At 38.7% G+C, this 18,880-nt stretch overlaps 1 protein-coding gene across 2 annotated transcripts in view; it reads right to left on the bottom strand.

Moving 5' to 3' along the window:
* Positions 1-248: 248 nt before the first annotated feature.
* Positions 249-18,880, bottom strand: part of fsip1 (fibrous sheath interacting protein 1) — a 44,961-nt gene continuing 26,329 nt past the window's right edge. Inside the window, exons 9-10 of one of the 2 annotated variants that reach the window (XM_036151193.1) lie at positions 11,250-11,402; positions 249-1,551 (exon numbers count right to left, since the gene is read on the bottom strand). In XM_036151193.1, the coding sequence (XP_036007086.1) occupies positions 1,435-1,551; positions 11,250-11,402 (270 nt within the window). In that variant the 3' untranslated portion in view covers positions 249-1,434. The remainder of the gene's footprint in view (positions 1,552-11,249; positions 11,403-18,880) is intronic. The other variant, XM_036151194.1, reaches the window with a different exon arrangement.

The raw sequence follows: 18,880 nt of genomic DNA, 5'->3' as shown, positions 1-18,880 counted from the left end.
GAAATCCACAGAACCTTTGATTAAACTGTTTCAGATTGTTTCGGCAGCATAATCGCGCCCAGGCTGCCGTGTGGCGGAGCTTGGATGCAGCAAGTTTACCAAGCAGCTGAAATGAATAACCTACAATCTGCACCCCTATATATACACTATAATGCTCATGCCACTAGCACAGAAGGATTGGGGTGAGCTTGGATCCTGGTGGAATAAGAGGACACACACACCTCCAAATTGTGCATTGGCTGGTTGCCTGTGTGGTGGTAAAAATTTGTATTACATAACCAAAGTCAAGGGAGCAAATCTTTAAGCCTGTTATTTATTCTGTACACACGGAACTAGGAAGGAACACACAAGGAAGTATTCATGCAACCCCCACCCCCCGTTGTACCCTTGAAGTCAAAAAGCCACATACTTCCTCAAAGAGCTCCATTAAATCACAGATCTGTAACAGGACATAAACAATAAAAGTTGCACACGCACATAATTAAATCAACTCCTTCAACCTTCTGTCGGGGAAACCCTCACCAATAATAGCTGTGTTCATTACACCTGAAGTAAGATGTGTGTGTTCAAATACCAAATGTACCTGTGATTGTAATTAGTCAAAGTATAGTCCTGGCATCATGTTAAGCTATGATGAGAGAGAAGAAGGGGTAGAAAACGCAAGCAATATATCAGAAGGTTTATGGTCTAATTAAACAATACAACTACACAATAATAGCAGTAATACAAAAAAATCTACCTGGATTATTGAGATACATCAAGACAATACTGGCAGTACAGGTCATAAAAAAAACATTTCAGGTTTCAGAGCCTCGGTGTGATCAGTTCACAGTGATGAGTGAGATACACACAGACATTGAATTTTACCCGAATCCTCTTATACTACTGATAAGACAATACAAGTCTTGCTACGGTTTATTCCTTTAAAGCAAGACTGAAACTGCTGGTGGAGGTGCAGAAACCTCTCACACACATGTCAAAACTCCATAGATTGTAAAGTCACATTTTGTGCAGCTGTGATATCTGTGGTGGAAAGTAATATTGTAACATCGTTACAACCGGGAAACAACACTAAAAAGCCTAAAGTAGCACCATGACTGTTTTAATGCAGTGGTTTTTTTCCAATTTATGGAATTATGGAATTTCAAGTTAGCTACTTTATCATACGAGTTAATGTCAGCAATGTTGTTTGTCATTCACTGAGGTTAGAACAGAGAGCGGCACAGCAGCTGCGTCCTCAAGGTGAACACAAATTGACGCAACAGGCTGCATTCCAGCTACATGTGGTATACGAGAAGGTTATTAGAATATAAAAGTGTTTATCAGTCTGAGTAAATATTTCCATTTCATTGATTTATAATCCTTTAAGAATGAAAACAAAACCATTGTGATATGTTTTAGAAGCAGTAATTCAGATGGACAACTTGTACATTCTCAAGGTTCTGATGGCACTGTTCCGTTTCTTTGATTGTCCCGGCTCCAGCTCTTTGTCCGCTCACATTCACCGAGCAGACAAAGCAACTGCTCCTCAATAAGGTCTGCTGACTCATTCTGTAAGAAAAGAAATAGACAGGTACATAAATCAAAAGCATGTGTTAGTTAAAATGCAAAAGTGCTACTTCTGTGCGTATGTGAACGCAAACACAAGAACCACATCTTGTGAGTCCAAAGGCACAAAGCACAAAGGTGAAGACAGAATAATTCCCAGTTAAGCTGAAGATATCCTCCAACATCCTGACCTGATTTTCTTTTTCTTCAGAACGATTTTTGCTGGACTTCAGACAATTTCAAATGATGTGCTGCATCAGTGCATGAACTGACAGAAGATTGGCACATTATAGTAATAAATTGATATGCTGCTGCTGTCCCATGTGTTTAGTTGGAGTGTGTTTGGTGGAAAGAAAACACTTTTACTTGGATGTAAGTGCTGTTTTTTTTTAAAGATAAGCCTGACTCCCCACATGCTGCCTGCATTGGACTGAATGCGAGACCGAGAACGAGCGCCAACCTTTTCAAACTCGGTTCAGAGGAAGATCTGAATTTGTTCCTTGGGCTAATATGTCATCTGGCAGCAGTCGTTTTCGTACCGAAGTCTCTGGCAGTGGAGACATGCAGTTCCTGCACTTACCTGGACATGAGTCCTTACAGATGGTTTCCATCTCCTGGTGTGAGAACACTGATCTTTGTTTTGACAGCTGTAAAGTCGCAGTCAATTTGTCTCAATAATATCAACTGAGTACCTTTCTTAAGATGAGAATTACGACTGAAACATGTCCAGGGGAGGAAAATGTTAAAATCTTTAAATGACAATCATCATCATCTTTCTCTCACCATGCTTGCTTGTGTTTTGAGCTGTCGTCCAGCGATGAACGGAATGTCCCTGGCTCTAAAGTAAAGATGTCCTGACCCATTTATTCTTTTTTAAGGGTACAATGCATTGATTAAGGTAGGGGTTTGGTATATTGTTTTTAGGCCAGCAGAACATGGATGGTATTTTGTTTCAAAGAGATTTAACTGGAGTCTGATTAGGATCTTCAAAATTAATATACTCTGAAAAGAGAATGAAGCTACAACTTAAATGAATTGCTTCAATTAGTAACAAGTAATTTAATTAGGTTTACCCAACTTATTATACTTACAATAGTTTAACTTGACAACTTATACTCTGAATAAATTCAATAATTTTTTGACAATTAAAGCATTCATTCAAACTGTAACTGCATTCTCTTTTTTAATGTGTACAGCCAACATAGAATGAGAAAATTATTTAGCTTTTAGTCAATCATAGCCGTTTCCATGGTGTCACCCATTACCATTCACCTGTCCTGAGAAAGTATCCCACCCATTCAGTTGTTTTCCCTGCTTTCCCCTCGTCATACAGTGTAACCTAAGGCAAAAATCACATACCAGTGTCTCGTCTATTCCTTTTAGCTGGAACTAATAGAGGACATCCATCATTTGTCATCCAGACCACCCTGTGAAGGCCTCCAGCTCTTCACCAGAGACCAGTTACCGATAGATATACATCACCCATACATAACAATCCACTTTTAAAGGCCTATAGTGGGTGGGACAGTGTAACTCCTTTTCTGGCCTCATGATGATGTCTACAATGGATAATATGAATGTACATCACAAACTCAATCCTGGAAAGCTGTTCTTCGGCATGCCTGTTGCATAATATTGACAATTCTCTGGAGATTGCATTTGCAACAGTACCTTACTCCAGACATATGATTATAGTGTTTCATCAAAGACATTTCAAAATATTTTACACAGCAGCACAATTCCAGTTGTGGTCAAAAGTAACAAAGCACAATGCAACAGTTTCACAGTCATAGGAAGTGGACCCTCTTTCGGTTGAAGGGTTTCAAATTTAGAAGCAACAAAAATAATAGTGTGCTCCCATTTAACTCTGGAATCCTCACAACCTTCTACAGAAGCACCATAGAGAGCATTCTGACCAGCTGTCTCTCTGTGTGGTGTGGAGGCTGCAGCAACTCCGACTGGAAGAACGTGAGGAGAGTGGTGAGGACAGCAGAGAGGATCATCGGGGCTCCTCTTCCCTCCATTTAGGACATTTCATCTCAGCGCTGCGTGTCCCATCTATGTTCCCCTTCTCTTCAAAGGACCTTGTTCCAGAAACATTGGGGCTCATTGAGATACAGTATTTCCTTTAACCCTTCCAATTATCCAGCTTGCTTTTCTCATTGAAATCTCATAAACCTTAAGGGTTAACATACTAACTAAGGCCTGCAGTCCAGTGATGTAGCTTTTTAAGTATTTTGCAATTTCTGTGAGGATTATTTTAGATAAACTATTCAACATTTGTTCCATTGTATCACATGTAGCTCAGAGAACCAAAAAAAGACATAAATGACATGGTTTTTTTAAATCTATGCGTGTAAATATGACTTATTGATGTAGCTATGAAAGTAATCTACTTACTACAGTATTAAAGGAAAAACATTATTTTAATTAAAGGAAAATAATAAAGATTTGTTTAGAGACAGAAAAAAGATACACTTGTTTATAGTTTCTTCATTGCAACAAACATTACTAGCACTCTAAATTAGCTGAAGTCTTCTTTATATGAGACATACTCTTTCACGTTAGTTCAGTTGTTACAGACCTAGTTAAAAAGCTACCTGGTAAAGGTGCGTACGTGAGAAAATCACCTTCCCCTAGCCAGGTTTGTGTTGTCTTTCTTTGAAAGAATAAAGGTCTTGGCAACTTATGTTCTCACAACATTCGGTATACTTCCCAGATAACGTTGCATAAAAAAGTACCAAGAAACAAACTAATGATATGATTAAATTCTCTATAATTAAATTATCAGTGTTGACTACTAACTCTGACACATCATCAACAAACTGAACGTTCCCATGTGGTTTGTAGAGACAGATTTTGTTTTGCTTGGAGTTTTCTCTGTTTGAAAGTTTTCAGTTAACAAACTAAGTAGCTAATTTGGATCAAAGTAAACAAACTAGGTAAACTATAAGTGTAAAAACTGTCTAAAATGTATTAAGAAGCAACACATCATGGCCTGGTCTAAAGAAATCCAAGAGAAGACGAAAAACAAATGTATTGATAACATTCAGTCTGGAAAGAGTAACAAGGCCACAAGAAAGCCTTTAGGACTCCAATTTAAAGCCATTACCCACAAATGAAGAAAACATGGCATAGTGGTGGACATTCCCAGTCAAACATGATGGTGGTACTCCTGTCTGGAGCTGGTTGCTTGCTTTGGGACGTTTGACATGTCACTGATAGAAGCAAGATTTCTGCTATCTATCAAAAAATGATAGAGAGGAAAATGGAAAGAGGAGTGGTCTGATCAAAGTTTGAAATTAAATCCAATTGAGATGCTGTGGCATGACTTTAAAAATTTATGTCTTCAATACAAGAAAACAGAATTCCTCCACTTGATGGGAGATTTTAGGTTTAGGGGGCAATTACTTACAATTAAAACAGAACATTTTCACTGAAGAAATGATAGTAATAATTTGTGAACTGCTTTTTTCCCTTCTTTTTGCTGGATAGTAAAATTATTTTGAGGATCAGGAAGATTTAAGTTTGACAAAAAGGCAAAAGCACAATAGATCTGTAAGAGGGCAAATCCTTTTTCCCAGCATAGGAGTGGGCTTTTTAAAAGTTTGATTAAAAAAATAGCATCTCTTGACCATAATAACTGAGAAGTGCCCTTTAAAGGATGTGTTTGCTCATTACTGTTGCATTGCTGAAGTTCATGAATTTCCCTAATACCTTGGAATAAGGAAGCATTGCCTCTACCCAAGCACATTGTCTCTCTTTCATTTCCTAAACTCTCTGTTATTGACCCCGGTTGACTACTAAAACAGTTATACTGCTGTCCATCTTAAAAGGATCTTTCAACCATCTGACACAATTTCCTGAGGTCCTTCTGAAATATACTGTATGTGAGATGTTACACTTGGTGCATGCACAGAAGCTGACTTATAACCTCTATTCAAAAGGGGTGAAAAGGCTCTAGAGGAACTGGGTGGTGTTGCTGAGAGATGAGTTAGTCATTTCACCTCTTACTCTGGCTCCTTCCTCTTCATGTTGACAATTATTTATTACACCATGGCAACCGTAGAACACAAAGCAGGGATGAAGTGTTTAGCCAGTATTTCATATGGTCATTTAACCAAGATGTCTGCCAAGTTCCAAATTCCTAAATTTTAAACTTTAAATTTTCCACTTTTTGGTTTGAAAACTTGTGCAGAACTTCACAGGCCAAAAGGATATCTAAAGGTGCATTCACACCGAACACGAACATGACGTTTGGAGCGAGTGGTTTACATACTATCCCTTTGAAAAGCCCCTTTCAGGAGTGGCTTAACGGTCCGTGATGCGAAGGACACATCTAGAGTGATGCAAACTGCCCAAAATAGAGTGAAGCAAAGCTGTGAAAGGCATGATAGATGCAAGAACAGACCAAAGCGAAATTCAGCTCGGGCTAAAAAATCTGAACTTTTCAGTAAATTTGTGTCCTGTTAAGGGTGCTTCTCGTCCATTTATTTAAGCACAAAAATATTTTTATATGTTACACAATCAACAATACAGTTAGGCTATATTTCTACTGAGCAATGATGGATTTATTGACTAAAAGCCCCAGTAGTTGGTGTCCCAGAGCAAGATCCTTGGGAGTTGTGTCCACCAAAGCCAGTCAACAGGCACTCATGCGAAGTCCTGGAAAGACGGAGGCGACCGTCATCCAAGCAGCTACAGGTGGTGGTACTCGCCTAACCAATAACATCTCTGGAGGATCTGGTGAACCCAGGGGCGCCGACACCATTGTTCGTCTTTCAACATTACATGCAGCACCGTGACTCGCTGGGTAAAATCACTCTCCACCATGGTGAGTTTAACCGATAGGAGGAGCCGGCAAACAGATAGTCACTCCTCCTATTTGGTGACGCGGTGAGGCAGACTGGGGGAAATGGCTGCGGATCTGGCCAGAGAATTTCATCAACATCACAGGCAATGTCCTCACTGGCAAGACAACGTGGGAAAAAACCCTCTTGAATGATGGATCCATACATGCAAAGCTGACATTTGACAACTTTGGTCCTCTTCTTCTTCGATGACGTTCTCCTCCTGTTTCAGGTCTTCCTCTTCCTCGATCTCTACCTCCTGCTCATCGTCCACGGATTCTCACCCACACTCTTCTTCCTCTGACTTCTTCCATTTAGGTTGAAAGCAGGTCAACTCACCTGCTGCGTTTTTGTGGTGCTCAACCCTGATTAGTGTGTCTACAATAAAGCAATCAGGTGTGTTTGCACACCTAATGTGTGTGTTTAATCAACTGCCTCATGGGTGTGGAGATCTGTCAGTTACTGTTTTGGAATTGCAAAGAGGAGACATCATGATATGCTTCTTTGTCTACAAGTGTGTTTAGTGTTTCGCAAATCACTGTGTGTATTATTCTGCAAAAAAAAAAAAAATTAAGGGTGACTTTGTGTTTATAGTGGTAAGTATCTGGTCCAACGTTTTGCTCCTTGAGAGTAAGCTGTTGATATTTATGTAATTCTTTAGTTTTTTAACATATTGTTGGAGACAAAGAATATTTGAAAGCAACTCATCCAACTGCACAGAAATAAATATGTTTGGCATGTTACAGCCTTAATAAAAACATTGTTTTAGTCTTCAAATGATCATTTTACAATGTTGAGCCAACCTTTTTTACTGATGAGAGCATTGCCAGCTTATTTTGTCAATTATCTGAAAGGGGGTGGGCGGTGGACTGAATAGAAGCCTCTTTCCATTAGAGGAGTGTTGGCCTCCGGGTCTGTGGCTGATAAAGCTCAGGTATGTGACTGAAGTCAGAGATCTTGAAAGTGGAGCAGCCCTCACTCGGGCCGGACCGGTGCTGCATCACGTGTGTGTGTGTGTGTGTGTGTGTGTGTGTGTGTGTGTGTGTGTGTGTGTGTGTGTGTGTGTGTGTGTGTGTGTGTGTGTGTGTGTTTGTGTGTGTGTGTGTGTATACAGGAGCTGATTGTGAGCTATGCAGAGCTGGTGGTCCTCTATTGGGCAGATGGCTGGAAGGCAGAACAGCCCTGTCTTTGTTTGATTTCTTCTCTAATTTGAAGTCCAAAAATGTGAGATAATATATATTTTTTTTTTAGTTTGCCCATAAGATGATTCTCAAGTGTAGTTGAATATTTTCAAACATATCTGGGCATAGTCAGGCATGCCCCTGTGCCTGGTTGTCCACCTGCGCACTTCAGAAAGCTGTTGTGGATTCCATTTCATGTGCTATTGGGTTATATAACACTTAAAGTGGGGGCGCTGAGTCAAAGGTGTGAGTCATATTAAAACATAACTGCCCTGCTAGAGCTTCCCTGTTTTACAGTTAAAGCTGGAGCATCCTTCCTTTTGCAGATGATACGGGCATGCAGCCATGAAGTTGCGGGAATAATAGCACCATTCATTAATTAAAGTTATGGCTAAAGCATCATCCTTATCTTTCCGTCTACAAATGTTTTGGTTTCAAGGTAGTATACTGGGGCTTTTTAGCAGGTAATCATGCTACAAAAACGAGTTAACGAGAACAATTTAAATCAAAGGGTGAGTGGAAAGATTACTCTCTTGGCTCCAAGTTGAATTTCACAGGAAAAAGGATCACTTTGATTAAGAAGATGGACACAAACTGTATTTTTTTGTAATGCTAGCTGCATTAAGCATGCTAACTACACTACTTATAAAAAATTACCGACCATAGTGCTGTGAAATTTTCCGGAAAGAAGTCTCCAAGAAAAGAATAATTACAAAAAAACAAGTAGCAAGCCTACAGTACACTCAGTGAGGGAGCGCGTGAGTTATGGATGTTATACAAATCAACTTTATGAGTATACTGCAGCTGTGTGAGACCGCTTTAAGAATGCCCTCCCAGACAAATGCTGAGCCAATAAATCTTTTCACAGCCTCAAAAAAAGGCCCGCTGGCACTAAGAATATACACCTTCAGTGAACCGTTCACCCTGCATTCACTCGCTGGGGCTCAGTCAATTAGCGACTCGCAGCTGAATGTAAAGAGCCTGCTGCAACACCAGTAGCTGACAGACTGGTGGGTTTGATGTGTCGTGACAACCATGAAAGAAAAGTTTACTCAAATGAAGTGTCGGCCTGTTAGCTAAAGACTCCATTTGGTGCTCCTCATTTAGGCCAGAAACAGTTCCTGGCTGCACGGTATGATGCCTTTTGATGTCAGGGCGTGGCATTCACTTATGTATGTTACCACCACGCTTTCTGTGTGCCTCTTTAATGTTTAAATTAGACATACATATATTATCCTGTGGTTCATCTGTGAGCTAAGTACGCATTATTTAAGCAAACACTGCTTTCGTTTAGTATTCAGACCCCTTTAACTTCATCGCCTTACAGCTACAAATGTCTTTAAGGATTTCTGTATATTTACTGTAACTTTTCTGTCTGTTGTAAGTATTCATGCACATCACATGTTTTGCACAAAGCAGCAACATCGTCCTGAGTCCAACACAATTTTGTTTCATTGTTGACAAACAAAGACACTTTCACTTGGTAATGCTCCTCTTTCCGGGCCTATCTCTGTAGTCGGACAGCCATTTCTCTGTAGATGTGTAGCTATGCCATACTGTTTTCATTTATGGGTGATAGATTGAACAGTGGTCTGGGATATTTTGTTCTGACTCTAAGTCTGCTTTTAACTTCTTCACCACTGCCTTGTCTCTGCCCTGTCTGCGATGTTTATTGGTCTTAATGTGGCTGTTTCTTCACTAATGTTCTGTACCTCAGAAATCTTTACAGTGCAACTGTATTTATCCATCCATCCATTCATCACTGAGATTAAATTATGCACACCTGAAATCAGTTTAATACCGTATTTTTTGAACCATAAGGCACCCTGGATTAGAAGGCACTCTAAATATTCTTCCCAAGTGTATATTATCACTACGCCCCTTCACGTACACAGCTCTCTCTCCGTCTCTGTCGGGAGGACAGAGTAGTTGGACTACACTTCCCTGGAATACACTTCCCTGGACTACACTTTCCACATAAGGGCAAAACAATGGTAACTTTTATATTGAATTAATTTACTAGGTTTATTGTTGTTAGGACGCACTGTGCGCATACTGTGAGCTGCGCTAACTCTCCGCTGACGTTTTACCCTTCATAGTTGATTGTACTATTGCCTACATTTCTTGTGGCAAATTCCTACAATTCCCACAGTTTCTGCTAGTGGGACGAAGCGGCGGAACGGATGTTAAAATGTGTGATTAGCTGGCTGAGCACCTTCCTAATCCAGAAGGCTCCCACCGCACACCTGTAAGTGCGAACAGAGAGGGACTGTGATGTCGCCCGTCCATGCGATCGCCTGCTTAGAGCAGCTCAGTGTATCAAGCTCGGTGTCACATATAAAACAGTTCAATGTTAAGACGTCTTGCCTCTGAGACGTTTATAGTGTGACACATACTTGTATGCGTGGAGTCTGCGAAGAGTCCGCCTTGAGTACGCGTAGACCTCCACAGAGTGAACTACACCCGAGTACTTGGGGCCTTTACATGAATGCACTTCTTGTTTCGACATTACAGTCAGGCAGTCTTGTAGACATCTCAGGGGTCTGAACAGGTAGTGACACAGTGTACCGTAATGCTACGAATATCCCATTGAGCGGAGCAGCTTTTTTTCTTACCAAATGCCGTGCTTACACATTTTAACAGATTTTCGAGCGCATTGTACCACATAAAATCGGTCAGTAACCACAACGGTAATCATATATAGCACGCACCGGATTATAAGGCGCACCATCAATCTTTGAGGAGATTTAAGGATTTTAAGTGCACCTTATTGTCTGGAAAGTAGGGTAATTTGTTGATTTTGATACCCCTAAACTTTTATTTAGGGGTATCGGATTACTGAGGGCTGAATAAAAAAATCCATGCAACACAATTTATATTTCTTGTTTTTAATTGGGGAGATTTTTCAAAAACATATTTTCCTTCCATGTTACAATTATGGATTAGTTTTTGTTGGTTACATAAAATGCCACTAAAGTTTGTATTTGCAATGTCTAAAAACGGGGTATGCGGGGTATGAATACTTTTGCTAGGTACTACATACAACACCATGAGATGCAACACAGTGACACAATCAAACTAATAAGTTTATACCTAGTGTTTTTTTTTTCTCTCTCTCTTTCCCGGCACAATAAATGTGATGTCCTAAAGGCCAGTGCAAGCAGAAATCAGTTTTAGTATCCACCTTTGTTCCTGGAACATTCCTGTTTTGTGTCTTTAGCTACAGAGTTTGGAGAAAGGACCTCTGGTTGTAACTCTACAGGCAGCTCTAAAAACCAGACAGAGCCGAAATGTTTCTAGGGGGAACACTATGGTGAAGACACCGAATCCCAACGAAGAATGCTGAGAAACAATGAAACCCAGTGGGGCAAACGAAGCAATCAGAGGAGAACATGCAAGCTTGTTATCGTGGCTATAAAAAAAAGAAAAGAAAAAAGCGGGCCTGTGAAGTTGGGAATGAGTGCAAATGGGATTCCATCGTCTCCTCAAACCAGTCCGAGAACAACTAGGAATGAGCTGTGTACTTGTACTAATCTGTCACAGGGTTAAGCATTGAGTCTTAAAATCCACAACAGAGGCCTTGTTCAGACATAAGTGATAGTACAGATTCAAACATGTGTTTTTCTGTGTGTTTGTGTGTAAATGATCAAGGAGGTTTCTTCGGACTCACAGTCATCTCCTGGCCACCACCCAGGATCTCCAGCTGCTGTTGGATCTGTTGGAGCCGTCTCTCCAGTTCTCTCCTCTCCTTTATATCCTGCAGGACCTTCTCTCCTGGCTGCCGGTCCCCATCGTGCTTCCAACCGACCTTGGAGCCGGGGCCCTCGATACACAGTAGGCACAATTAGTTCTCACGAGGAAGAAACACCTCATCTCACATGGGTGCACTTTGAGTGCACTCCACTAAGAGTGGGCACTTGGAAGCATTTTAACGGGCATAAAACTGTATAACAGTTCCCCACATTGAGTTCCTCTAACATTTTTCCATTTCTCTATGATTTCCAGTGATGCTGGAATTGATATAAACCAAAGTTAAACAGCTTTTAAGAGAGACCTTGGAGCAGAATCCCAAATCCATTAAACAAACTAAGAAAGCTCAGTAAAGTCCACTTAGGATGCAAAATAAATCACATATTTATGTGCACAAGGTCAGCAGTTAACCACAAGCTACATCCAAAGCAAACTTTGAAAATAGGTCAGAGAGAAATAAAAGAATCCCATATGGAGCACTAACAACTGACAGATTACAACTGAAAAATGTGACTTTCTGACTACGACATGGATACTTTGTCTTTGCCATGAACTTTAGTCATCAGATCAGACCAAACTCCCCAGTCCAACAGACCCTGCAGGCTAACAGGGGATCAAAACGCTCATGCCCTGCCAGTAACTTCATCAAACACTGGTAGAAGCTGCAAAAAAAAGTTGAATGGTGCCAGAGAAATGAATTGTGTTTGCCAAAAACGCTACAAAATAACAATTTCCCCTGCAATATCTAATTATCCAATTTTGGAAAATTGTGACTTGTTTACCATTGCCTGAGAAAGTCTTCACATAATGTGAATTAGCTTCGATCTGAATGCTTTTAAATTACCGCTGAGCAAGCATGCGACTGACAGATCCAAGTGAGCTAACAGCAAAATTGCCTAAAGAGAAAAGAAAAAAAAAGCTCTGAAAGATATTAGCAACACTGAAACATATTTTCACAATAAATATAAATGTATTTACAATAACGGTTGGAAAGATGAGAATGATGAAAGGAATGTAGATAGACTTGTGCAAACCTAACCTACAAACACAGATTGCACAGTCTGAAATTTAGAGGGATAAGTGAATAAAAAGTATAACCAAATTCTGAAGAAAATAAAAAAATATGAGTAACTGTACTGGCAAATTAACTGTGCAAATATTGACCTTTCATTTAACTTATCGTATTAAAGTCCGTTTTCTGAACTTTTTAAGTTGCTTTTACTCTTTTTTTTTCGTGGTGTTTTGTTTTTGTGTTTTTGAGTCAATAGCCTACATTTAAAAATAAGTTATTTGGTCTCCTCAAATTTCAACAGTTTGACCAACTTATCAAGTTTTACAGTATAAATGTGGGCTCAACATGTCCAGAACATAAAAATGAACAAAGAAAATCTGACAGTGGAACAAAAACCTTTTCAAAACTTAACTGTAAGTAATACAATTAAAACAGACCTTTGCTAGCTGAATTTGTCAGATAAATTCCTTTCAAATGCATTGGAGTGGAACAGAAATTGTGACTACAAAGCATTGGTTCCAAAACAAATTTTGTGGGTTTTAATAATGACGAGTTTGTTGGCAACAAGACTAGCAGAGCCTCATGAGTTGGAGTTGGTCAATGAGGCTCTGTTGGTTATACATTATTTTCTCAGGCTCGGCTGTTAACTTGCTAATTATCTTCAGCTCTATATCAAATCAACAATTTGCATTGCTTGATTGTTATTTCATCTTTTACCTTTTTGTTCTGTCATTTATTTTCTTCATAGTAGGTACATCCTGGGAAGACAGATCACCCGCTATTACCATCTAATGTAGAACAGATTACTGGATCAATGTGTGCTTCTGTGCTTTTTTGTCTGTCTAGTTGTGTCTCTGCTCTATCTTCTCTAAGCCCCAGTTGGTCGAGGCAGATGACCGTTCACATTGAGCCTGGTTCTGCAGGAAATTTTCCTTCCCGCTAAAGGGGAGTTTTCCTTTCCACTGTCACATCATGCTTGCCCGGTATGAGGGATTACTGCAAAGCCATGGCAATGCAGACGACTCTCCCTGTGGCTCTACACTCTCTTATTAAAGATATTGAATATCTGTATTCCAAAATTAAGCTGTCAATATTCAGTTGTATTTAATTGCTCATTTAAGTATTGTTAACTTTATTTATCCAAGCGATACACTAAAAAAAGAAGAAAACTTAAATTAATTGCTTCAATTGTTAACAAGTAATTAAGTTGAATTAGGTTGATCCGACTCAGTTTATTTAGTTTATTAATTGTCAAGTTAAACCATCGTAAATGAATCAAGTTGGGTTAACTTAATTAAATTACTTGTAACCAATTAAAGCAATTCCGTTAAGTTGTTTCAGCATTCTTTTTTGTGTGTGACAACTTCTGAAGTTTTATTGCTCTCTTTAAAATGTGTTCTTCTTTATATTATTCAAGTCAATAAATCTATTTATTAAATAACTGGTTTCCTCAAATCTCTTGAGTGAACATGCTGGATGTAGAGGTCCTGGGTTGTTGTGGTTACACATGCAATGTGGTTGTGAGGCTGGTTGGATGTACTGCCAAATTCTCTGAAACACCTTTGCAGATGGCTTATAGTAGATAAAGGAACATTCAATACACAAGCAACAGCTCGTGCACTAATCATGGTGTCTAATCAGCATCCTGATATGGCACACCTGTGAGGTGGGATGGATTATCTCAGCAAATGAGAAGTGCTCACTATTACAGATTTAGACTGGTTTGTGAACAATATCTGAGGGAAATGGTGATTACTGTGTATGTGGAAAAAGTTTTAGATCTTTGAGTTCATCTCATAAAAAATAGGAGCAAAACTAAAAGTGTAGCATTTATATTTTTGTTGAGTGTACTAAAAGAAACAGAAAATCTGAGTACAGCAAAAATAAATAAAAAAATAAATAAATTGAGTATAATTGACAACGAATATGCTTGGAAATAAAGCACCCAATGAATGCGGGTGCTCATGTCTTTGCTGCCTGTCTGAGCTGCATAGCTATAAAAAAATGTCTCTTTGGTTCCAAGCGGCATGTTCTGAAATATATGTAATCTAACAAAAGGATAGAGACTGCCGACTTACCAAGGCAAACGTGATAACTTAGCACGCTTTCTCCTCCACACATGTTCATTTTTGAGTTTAAAAATTCCCCGAAGGAGACAACCCATGTTTAAGGCTTCAGAAAAGAATCAACAGATGATGTAATGTGGTTCCTTTTTGCCTTTTACATTCCTAGTTTGTCAAATATTCCAACAGCTAAGCTCACTGTAAAACAGCACATGGACACCAAAAGTAGGTTACAGGCTGAGTTTAATTCGGGGTCATATTTTGGCCTAAAAAAAATAAAATAAAACTATAGCAGCCGCAGAGAGGTGAAGAAAACAAATAAATTGTTGAGTCCGAGGGTGCTGTAAACCACAAGCCTGTTCTGGAGTGACGGTTCAGCGCCATGTGGTTAAAATCTCCATCTGCCTCGGTTAGTCTGGATGGCAGGCGGACGTGTGTGTGATCTAATAATGATAAAATTGATGGAGAATTCATCGAATGTTGACGTCTCAATAAGTGCTCGCATATGACATAATTGTAGGTTACTGAAGACGGCGACATCCTGCGGACTTTACAGACTGAGCTGCAGAAAATCTAAATGCATTATGACATATTTATGATAGGATGTAGTCTTAGTTAAACCCAGGGCGGGAGGGGAATTCAAGACAGTTTACAGAGCAGACTAAATGTTGCTGCCGGTGTTATTAAGCAAAACAGACAGTCCAACTCAGCTACTGTCTCTCACGTCAATTTTGGGCAACAGAATGGCACCAATGTGATAAAGGATATCCAAAATCTTGGCAAAAACAAAAACTCTCCAAAACAACCGTCTGTGTGTGGCCTCATCTAAAGGTGGCCTCTGTATTCTATCCTGGAAATAATGACAGCTTCTATCCTAGGAGTCTTTTTAAGTGGTCCTCCCTGGACCCTTTTGAGAAAGTCTCACTCATCCTCATGCCATCCACCAGAGTGAGAAACACAGGCCTTTAAATGAGGAAAAATAAAAATTAAAGTCTAGTTTTACCACTATCCGCCCACCACTAAATGCATATTGCTAAAAAAGCCAAACTCTCGGCAAGAGAAAGTTTATTTAATTTGGAAACAACAGCTGCCATACTTCTCAAAAACTATAAGCTGCTCTATGACTTTGCCATATTCCTTTAGTCTAAATTAGCCCATCATAAAACATCTAATAGGAGCAAGAAGTCTTTAAAAGCCTCACCAATCTTTCTTACTTCTGCACAGCAGCAATGTTTAATGCATTTGAAAGCAGAAGAATCATAACGTTAAGGAAATTGGCTCTCATACTACGATAAATGGTAAATGGCTTGTACTTGTATAGCGCTTTAACTAGTCCTATGACCCTAAAGTGCGTTACACTGCAGTCACCCGTTCATTTATTTACACATATTTATGGGAAGAGTCCCAAAAATAAAACCATTGTTGGAAAAGAGCCATAAGAAGTCGCATATGCAGTTTGGTACAAGCAAAGTTGGGAGTTTTGTTGGTCAGATAAGACCAAAATTTGACCTTTTGGTCTACATTCAAAATAACATGTTACAAAAAACACTAAAAATACTCTGAACATCCCATCTGGATGGCAAAATCCTTTTTGCGGCAGCACATTGCTGAGAGAATGCTTTTGTTCAGAGTTGATCCGAAGATGGACTGTGCTGAATATTTAGCAATCCAGCAAGAAAACATTTTAGAAACTGCAGAACACGCAGAACCGGGGCAGAGATTCACCTTCCAGCAGGACAATGATCCTAAACATACAGCCAGACCCACAAAAGAATGGTTTAGATCAAAGCATGTATGAGAATGACCAAGTCAACGACAATACCTAAATTTAGCTGATAATCTGAGAAGACTCAATGTTCACAATCTGCTTTTAATTATTATAGTGAACACAGAGTCTGAGTAGGTCTATAAGGCTGTCCCTTCATTTTAAACACTGCTGGCCAGTGATCACATTATGGTTCAAATTACATTATCTTCTGCAGGACATTCAACAACACCCAAAATATTCTGTTTTAAACGTCATAAAAAATTTATTATAGAGAACCATTTTACATTCATTATGAATCTAAAATTAGTGCTAGGCCTGCAACTAATAAAGTTGCAGGCATAGCAATGCATGCTATTAGAAACAATCATGCACAGTCAAGGCAATTTGCCTCAATCTGAATGACATGATCAAAATAAGTGTTGAGATGGACGTGGTTTGGATTAGCAATCGGCATAAACCACCAGTCGCATTCAGAATACAAATTCATTCCAATTAAGCTTAATCCAAGAACAATATTCCGATTGTCGTTTTTACATGACGCAATTTTATTCCAATTGGCCCTTTTCTCCAAGAACGTATGTCCATGTAGACATAGCTAGTGAGTTGTAATCAGAGCAGGGGAGAGATACACAGGATCTGCACATCATACAGGTATTAACCACTTTTCATCCATCGTCTTGCTGTTGAAAATGTTTAATAATCACATAACCTATTTGGGTTAAACAGGATCAAGACTTTTGTTTTTCTCATGGCTCCCTAAAAACTTCAAATAAATTAAAAATGAAGATACATCAGTGAGTTGAACAATGTAATTCTGTATTAAGGAAAAAATGTAAAGAACTGTGGCATCACTGTCACAACTCTGAGTCACCATATATATCTAACATGGGGACCATTGTTACAGAACGTTTGCAAGTGTTACTCAAATCTTGCAGCAATGAAGTGACGACAACACCACACTGTCTCACACAGCTCATATTTCTTTTTACATTTAGTCATGCTGCAGCCAAGAACTTCAAAGTATTTTATTTAATTTCTATGTGAGAGACCAAAAACAAAATATAATTGTAAAGCTGTAGGACAATGAAATAGGGGTTTCAACATTTTTTACAAAGCATTTCTGGAAAATGGGGCATTCGTTTGTAATCTCATCAGACTAACCAGATCACTCCTGCCTGCTGTTTTAAGGTTGTTGCTGAAATATGCACCTTTGCTCCAATGTGAAAGTGTTTCTTTGTTTCTAACAGGTTATCATCCATAATTGCTGAATATTTAGCTCTTTCCATTTTTCGATCAATCCTGAGCAGTTTCCCTGTCACGGCTAAGGAAAACAGTCCATGGCATGATGCTACCATCACCAAGTGTCACTAATAATGTATTTAGAGCAATCGACATTGTTAGTTTTTAAATACTTACGTACTTAATGTAAATCAAGTACAGCTCCATAGTTATAAAAAATAAATGCAAACTCTTGTTACCTGGGTAACAGTAAGATATAAAATAGTGTTTTTCCAGTAGAGCCACTATCACAACTGTTACTATGCCTGAGTTATTGGTAATTGAACCAAGAAAAAAATATGTGCGGCAATTTCTTTTTTAATAAACATTACAAAATACAATGAAAACCCTTTTAAAACAAAGAAAAGGCATCAGATTTTATAGACCCACAGCTTAACTATAATCACAGAAAGTGTGATGTGAATCAGTTGAAACATGTTTGTTCCACAGAGGTTTTGGTGGGCAGTGTGCCAGGCAGAGTTGGGATTTTGATAAAGTTTAGCCAAATGTGCGAAAACTGTCCCAAATGTGTTTTTCACCTCATAAAATGAGATCTGATCAAATAAAATAGCTGATTTCCATTTTAGGACTCCTTATGCATATGACATTAATTTATTGATTAACACATCTAACCCTTGTATCATCAAAATGTGCCATTATATCAATAATGCACAAAACAATGAGTAAAGTAAAATCATTAACTCGATTGTGCACGGAAGTGACATTACCGCATATATGATGTTACAAAGACGAGCTTTATAAAACCCGAAAGGGGGCTTTCTCTACTTTCACATGATACCAGACATGGGCAGTGTGAGCTGGTAGATGTGTGTTTTATGTTTCCTTTTTTTTTCTAAAGGTCCACCATGTTTAGAGGACCTTTAAGTCTTATCAGGTATGATTGAAAAGCTGTAAAAGCAAAAGTATTGGGGCATAAAATGGGGAATTGTTTTGGAAACATTAAATTCTCCTTTTTAGAGCCAATTAGATAGAAAAAAACTGTGTTTCACGTTGTTTAGAGGTGGAGTTTAAACAACTGCCTCAGCTGGGCCCGTCAGCTTTATACAGTCATATTCAATAAATCATTATGTGTTCCAATGAGACTCGGTTGTCAGATTAAAAGTACCTTTTGAAAAAGGAACAACCTTTAAGCAGGTATTAAACATACTTTTTATTAAGTCAACAATTTTGTATTAAAACGTTTTTTTTTTTTTTTTTCAAATATTGGTCTGATATAGTATTCTGATCTTAGATGTCAGGTTTTAATTAGCTGTAAGCGAACAAACAGCATAATAAACAGAAATTAAGGCTTGAAAACAGCAAGTCTATGTGTAATTAATCTATATAATGCATTTAACTTAGTGAATTGAGTTACTGAAATAAATTCACTTTTCAATAATATTCTGATTTACTGAATATATCATTGGAGT

This window comes from Fundulus heteroclitus, chromosome 19 (genome assembly GCF_011125445.2).
Source record: "Fundulus heteroclitus isolate FHET01 chromosome 19, MU-UCD_Fhet_4.1, whole genome shotgun sequence".
Classification (NCBI taxonomy): Eukaryota; Metazoa; Chordata; class Actinopteri; order Cyprinodontiformes; family Fundulidae; genus Fundulus; species Fundulus heteroclitus.
Note: the sequence above shows the minus strand (reverse complement) of the source record. Positions and strands in the feature narration are given on the sequence as shown.